The following is a 7,082-nucleotide window of genomic DNA, read 5'->3' as shown; positions in this document are numbered from 1 at the left end:
ATCATCACGACCATCATGACCATCACCACCACCAGCATCACCACTACCACACCACCACCACCACCACCATCACCATCATCATTACCATCACGACCATCATCACCACCACCACCACCACCATCACTATCATCACGACCATCACTACCACCACCACCACCACCACTACTATCCTACCACCACCACCACCACCAGCATCACCATCATCATGACCATCACGACCATCACGACCATCACTACCATCACCACCACCACCACCTTCATTATCATCACAAGTGGCATTGCCACTAATATCTCCATCACTACTATTGTTATCATCATCACCTCATGTATGAGTATCTACTATCTTTAGGGCTTTGATTTACATGATTTAGACTCTAAATTATTTACAAATTATTTCAGCTACCCCAGGTATTGTTAATCTCTCTTGTCAGTAAGGAATTTGGAACATAGACTTGCTCAAGGTCACCCAGCTGGTAAGGGGTAAAGCCACAACTATAAAAAGCCGCTTTAAAAATGGCCATTGCTCACCTTGCACTCCATCCTGCCCTGATCCAACTCTCTCTGACCCCCTTTCCTCCTTCTCTGGACTCCTTGTGGAGACTCATTGAGAAGAGGTCCCTAAGTGGGCAGGGCACACAGAAACAGCCTTTGGCCTCCCCTACTCCTGCGCATCACCCTGGGACACCCCCAGTTAGAGCGGTGCATGGTGGATGGTGTTGGGCTTACATGGAAGCGGCAGAGCAGTGCAGCCTGGCTGGTGATGCCTATCGAAATCGGCAGAAACAACAAGAGGAAAAGAGGTAGAAAGTCATAAACAGAAAGAGGACAGATATAGAGACAAAAGTGAGTGGAAATAAAAGAGTGGAGTAAATAAGGAAATCAAATGCTAAAATGAAAGCTGCCAATACATACAAAATCCTTCCCAGTGGTGCTAGTGGGCAAAACCCAGAAAATCTGAAAAATCTCTTCTGATTTTCAGAACCATTCACATGTCAGAATTAATATTTCTAGTTTGTTTTACTTGCTTATTTCCCATCTTATACCCAACAATGGACAAACATCTCAAATTCAAACAGACCTAGAAAGGTATCATATCTGTCTCCATGCTATAAAGTGAACCCTCAGTGGTGCAATTTGCCAGAAAACGTGTATGATTCCCACTGTGACTTGGAGGTGGTTTCAAAGTGTGTCATGGCTTCCGTGCTCCTGCTCTGAGACACTGAGAAGGTAGAAACTTAATTGAACTGTGTTACTAGACGTGGAGCCTTTGGCAGGATTAGGATCAGATAAGGTCATCAGGATGGGCTTTGTCACTGAATTTTGATGGCTTTATGAAGAGGGAGTGAGATCAGAACACACAAGCTCCATGACCAACAGCTCTACTTGGCAGCAATTTATCCTTGGACATCCTCAGGGTTTTCTACCACATACTGCAGAGGACATACATCTACCCCTGAGATCTCATTGAGTTTATTTTCTCCTCCTAAATCTACCCCTGAGATATCACTGGATCCAGATTGGCACTTGCGTGATGTGGGTCAAGTCCTGAGTTCAAATCTTAATCTTGCAACTTGCACTGGTGCCCTTGAGCAAGTGAATTTTCTTCTCTGGTTTTCAATATCTTCATATTGATATTGGGAATAAAATAGTAGGGGTGTTGTGGAAGTAGAAGAGATGATAAATGAAGAATGCCTGGCCCTGAAGAGATTTTTAGCAAAGGCTTATTCATCTATTACCTTCCTTTGTTCTGTTGCTCTCTCTGCCTGTGCAGTCCTTCCCCAAATTCAAATTGTCTCCATTCATTCAAAGGCTGACTGTCAAGATAATGAACTTGAAAGTCTTGTTTTATACCATGCATGAGAACTCAAATCACTTCTAGAACATTGAAAGCGCTCAGGTATGTCTTAAGAGCTCACACTTCTTTAAAGTGAGGAATCACAGCCTATCCTATGGGGCACCCTCACCTCGGTCCTTAGTTCAGTGTTTATCATACTGTAGCTGGACCATACATGCTTTCTCATGCCTTGAGAGGCAAGTGGTACACTTATATAAAGCCCGACCAATAAAGGACTTCACTGGGCAAGATTGATGCTGTGTACTCTTCTTAATTCATCAGCTATCGTATTTCTGCAGTATCCTATTATTATACCAACTATCTGTATGGAGAAGCCAGAAGTCATAGGAGAAAATGGTTGAAAGAGGGGGAGCAACTTGCTCAAAGACTTAGATAGGAAGCAGAGCTCACAGTTAGGCCCTGGTTCATATCAAGAGGGTGGGGCCATTCCAAGAAGCTGGCTCTCCCCTTTTGGTCTTTATTCTCTTGGCAGCTCTTGGAAGCAGGCAGGACAGATCTTTATCCCCACATTGCAGTGGCCATGCATGTCCTTTAGTGGGAAACTGCAGAGTATTGATACCGGAGAAAATTCTTACTCAGACCCAACTTTAGAGGGTAGAGAAAAGATAATGAAATAACAAGGGGGAAGGAGAAGGGGTACTGAGAAAAGATTGGAAGCAAGAGGCTGTGAAACATCACGGGATCCCCACCAACTCCTGCCCCACATACCTGCACTGCCACAACAGACAAGACCTCCACGGAGATTCGATTAAATTCATCAAAGCAGCCCCAGGCTCCGGTCTGAGCAAGGCCTTTGTAGATGCTGCCACAGGACTGCAACGAAATATATGAGGATTAGATCACCAGTAGCCCTGGGCTTATCAATACAGGTCTGCAGTCATTTTCCATCCTCTTTATTATAGACACTTCCAGTGCCCTAAAGACCCTTCATCAGAAACATATTAAAATTTCAAGAACAATTAAATTTTTGATGGTGATGGGGTACAGACACAAGTCACAGAATCAAAGAGAACCTTTTTAATACACTTGAGTGAGAATTCCTTTAAAATGTCATCAGAGCTGCATTACTGTTGATTCTGTAGCTTTCAAAATCCCAGTAAATGAATAAAAGATGAATTTTCTTTCACCATGCACACAAAAAGCCTTCCGCTCAGTGTTCGGTAAGCACCCACGGCAGGGTTTTTGTCTGTATCTTGAAGTCCATCCCCAACTACCCAGGCTTCCCAGAGTGACCGGGAGCTGGAGCTGGGGATGGAGGTGATAACATCTGCAGAAAATAGATTATAGGCAAATCTTTTCAGAAACAATGAATTTCAAAGGGAAGAGGGTATTTCTGTCCTAGAGAAAAACTACTCTGAAATTTAATGTGCACTAGTAAAGTATGAAACAATAGAAAGGAACAGGTTTTGAGGAGATATGTGCAAGGTCAACAGCAAGGTGACATCACTAAAATGCTGGGGAAATAAGAATAGAGTTTTTTTTTCCTGTGAGAAAGCTCTGTGCAAAGATCCTGCGTTAGACAAAGGGAGGTCAGTTGCTTTGAGAACTTTGAGTTATACTGTGGAGGTAAGCTACGGAAATCAAAGAGGAAGGTTGCTGCAGGAGCACTGGTTCTAGTGGACACTAGAGACCTGAAGGTGGAGCTTGGGGAGGAGCGAGTGATGGGCTTCAGAGTGATCAGCTTTGCAAAACGGGTAAATATCAGATGGTAGCACAGTAGCACTGGACAACATTTATTTCATACAATACTACTATCTACCTGTGTATAGGGTTGATGTGTTGTGTCAACTTGAGTTGTTTAGAAGTTAAATTATGTGACTCAGCAGAGAGCCAGGATTCTTAGTTTGTAAACCTCCTCACCTGAGCAAAAGGAGGGCATGGACATTGTGTGAGTTCTACACCCCCACCCCAGGGTAGTGGGCTTACAGCACAAGGAGGGGAGAGGCTGCCTAGAAGTCCCAGCTGCTGCCCTTCCCTTTGATCTTTGCTGTTTTCTGCTGCCATGAACTGCTGCTCTCTGCCATGTGCCACTCTGCCTGGGAGCTAGCCAGTATCAGTAACCAACTATGAATGTATTATATATGCTAAGCAGAAATTCAGGAACCAAATTTCATGCTTACCAGTGGTTTGGGAAGCTTTTATAGTTGTGAATCTGTTTCATAAGTGTTTTTTTTGCTCCGAATGCCTTCAAGGCATGACTGGCTGGCTTGTGTTGTGGGGATCAAACCACAGCAACCTGAGCTTGAATGCTTTGTTGAAGCAGCCAGTTAAAGAACTGAGTTAAGGGGCAGGCCTCCTGAATCTGTTTCATAAAATGGAATCCAAAAATAAAAAATTGAAATCTTCATAGATAGGCTCATCTCATTCCATATTTCACTCCAAGGCCCATGGCAGAACCCCGGGACTCTGCAGCACCCCATCTGCTTGCCTCACCTTGGTTTACAAGTGAGGCTGTAGTATTGCCTCACCATAAGATTGCAAGTGGACTGGGTCAGGGCAGAGGACAGGGAAAGCCTGAGAGCCAGAGGTGTGGCACAGGGAGATGTGAATGTGGGTGGCAGATCACAGCTTGCAAGGGAAGGACACGAAACATCCAGGATGACCCAGGCTTTCACCCAGACCTCATGGCAAAGCATCTGGCAGGCAGGGAGGGGGCGTTCATCCCAAGATGAGAGAGGGGCCCCCACCACCTGGAGATACCCACTGCCCAGTCAGGGGCTGGAATGGAAAGTGGATGAAACTGGGACCCAAAGCAGAAGTCATCAGTATTTATGTTTTAAAAAATGGGCTTTATAAAAAAGAATCCATAGGAGTGTAAAGGAGGGTAAAAGGGGTGGATGTGACCAAAGCATGCTATGCACGTGTGTGAAAGCCCCCAGTGAAATGCAGTGTCCTATAAAATTAGTATACACTACCGAAAACTCTTCAAGAAAGGATCAGTAAACGAGATCAAGAGGCCAAGAGATCAGAGAGTTAGGAGCAGAATCCTGGAAGTGTGATACTTCAGAAGCTGGGGAGAACGTATGCAGTGTGTTAATTACTGAAACTGTCCTACCAATTTGGTTTGAAGCTGTCTTATTGCTATTTGTTTCCCATAATAAAATTATGGGAAAAAAAACCTCATAAATAAAAAAAGAAGCCAGGGGAGTCTGGAGTCTTAAGAAATCATGGGTACACTGGAGCCTTGAGGGAGTCTAGTTTCGGAGAGGCTCCGAAATAATTCCAGTCACTCTCAGATTCAAAACCATTTGATGCCTCTGCAACAGCCTCTCCAAATTGAGGTCAGGGGGGAAGGTGTTGCCGCTATATAGAGAACACCTCAGCACTAAAACTGCAACTATTTCTGGAGAGAGAGAGGCCAGCTTTATAAGTCTCCAACCAGCCTGAACAGAGTGCAGCAGTAACTTTCCCTTGTCTTCGGGTGTTCACAACGTTCTGTGTCAACTCAGCTCTTCGTAAACCTCCTGCAGTCATTCAGCTAAGTGCAGTGGTGTCCTTTACAGAGCTCATAAGGCAGAGGGCTAGCAGGACCGCACAGCAGAGGAGTGTGAGGTCCATCTGCAGTCCACATTCTCCTGTCCACAGTTCCGCTGTTTGCTCCCCCACCCACTACCTCCTCATGTTCCCTAGGTTACCACTTAGTTTTGCTTTTTTTTTTTTCCTGCTCCATTTCTACTGCCCATCATCTGGCTGGTCAGAATGAATGTTCTTCTGTTCTGAATGAATGTATTGTTCTGGCTAAAGACTTCTTCCATCTAGTCTTCCTGTCTCCCTTCTTCTGATCATCTATGGCATCTTCCTCAGACACCATTCTTAGGTTTTCACTCCTGTCCTGGAGTGCACAGGTTCTTTTAAAGCCTAGCATGTCCTCGGTGACTTTCAGTCCATCTCCTCATCTGGTCCCCATCTCTTATTTTCTTTCTCCTGACCCTCCCTAAAACAGTTAGCTACTTTCGCATGCTTATTTCTGGCTTTGGCTCCTAGCGAGACATGTACAGAACATGCTGGCTTGAATGCCATGAATGACACATCAAAATGATCCCTAGAGAAGAAAGCAAACTCTTCCTGATTTGCACTCCCTTCCTTTCCTGGCCCAGCCATGCCCTGTGAGGACAGTTCATGGGTGAAACAAGAATGAAGGGTAGGGATGGGTATGACTGCACATAGAATTTTAAGCTGTCTTAAAATACCACACTACAAAACTCAAATAGCCTTTGATGGCACAGGCTCTGCAGCCTTTCCTGACCACCATCCTTCTGAGACTCCCCACTATGTTGGAATAGTGCAGGGCTAAGAGTTTGTAGACTACATATGAGCATCCAAGTTGATTCTGTCTGGATGCTAATTGGTTTCCTAATTATTTCAGATAGACTGAGCTATCCTCTGGCTGCTCATCTATCTGTCTGTCTGTCTGTCTGTCTGTCTGTCTGTCTGTCTATCTATCTATTTATCTATCTATCTATCTATCATTGATATATTCTCTATCAATTATCTATCTATAATATATCATCTATCTATCAGTCATCTATGTATTTATTAGTCATCCATTACTTGCCAATGATCCGTTTATCACCATCTATCTATCCATCTATCTCTATTTTTTATTTTTTATATATCTATATGGTACAAGGTCTTGCTGTGTGACTTAGACTCATAGTGATCCTCCTGTCTCAGCCTCTGCAGCACTGGGATTACAGGTGTGCACCACCGTACCTGGTCTTGGTGGCTGGCACAGCATACAGTTCCAGGGATCGAACCTGAGTTTTTGTGCTTGCCAGGCAGGAGCTTAGGCCACTGAGCTATCTCCTCAGCCCACATCTGTCTCTATTTAGGCCCCCTGGTCCCCTCAGTTTCTGTGTCCTGACTGAAGATTACAGAGTGCCTAGAGCATGCTGGGACTCAGACAATTACAACATTTCCCAGCAGGCTTTAACCTCATCAGGAATCTTGATCCATCCCAGACACTGGTAAACATGTGTGGTTGGTCAAAGCAATGAAATGAACCGGTCCCTGATGTGAGCAAACATTCCTTGCACCCTCATGTAAACTCCACACCTTGATCCCCTTGCTGAAGTCACACCTGGATAGAATATTGCTTTTTGCTGTCCTTCCATAGCAAGTCCTTCTAATAAATGATTCTCTCTCTCTCTCTCTCTCTCTCTCTCTCTCTCTCTCTCTCTCTCTCTCTCTCTCTCTCTCCACCCCTTCCTCCCTCCCTCTCTTTCTG

At 44.6% G+C, this 7,082-nt stretch overlaps 1 protein-coding gene across 1 annotated transcript in view; it reads right to left on the bottom strand.

The window, feature by feature from the left end:
* Dnah9 (dynein axonemal heavy chain 9) overlaps positions 1–7,082 on the bottom strand; it is a 433,197-nt gene that overhangs the window by 273,504 nt on the left and 152,611 nt on the right. The window contains exon 27 of the mRNA XM_023705424.1: positions 2,564–2,668. Within this exon, the coding sequence (XP_023561192.1) occupies positions 2,564–2,668 (105 nt within the window). The remainder of the gene's footprint in view (positions 1–2,563; positions 2,669–7,082) is intronic.

Source organism: Octodon degus, unplaced genomic scaffold, assembly GCF_000260255.1.
Source record: "Octodon degus isolate 3935 unplaced genomic scaffold, OctDeg1.0 scaffold00219, whole genome shotgun sequence".
Lineage (NCBI taxonomy): Eukaryota > Metazoa > Chordata > Mammalia > Rodentia > Octodontidae > Octodon > Octodon degus.
The sequence above is the reverse complement of the archived record's forward strand: the minus strand, read 5'-3'. Positions and strand labels throughout refer to the sequence as shown.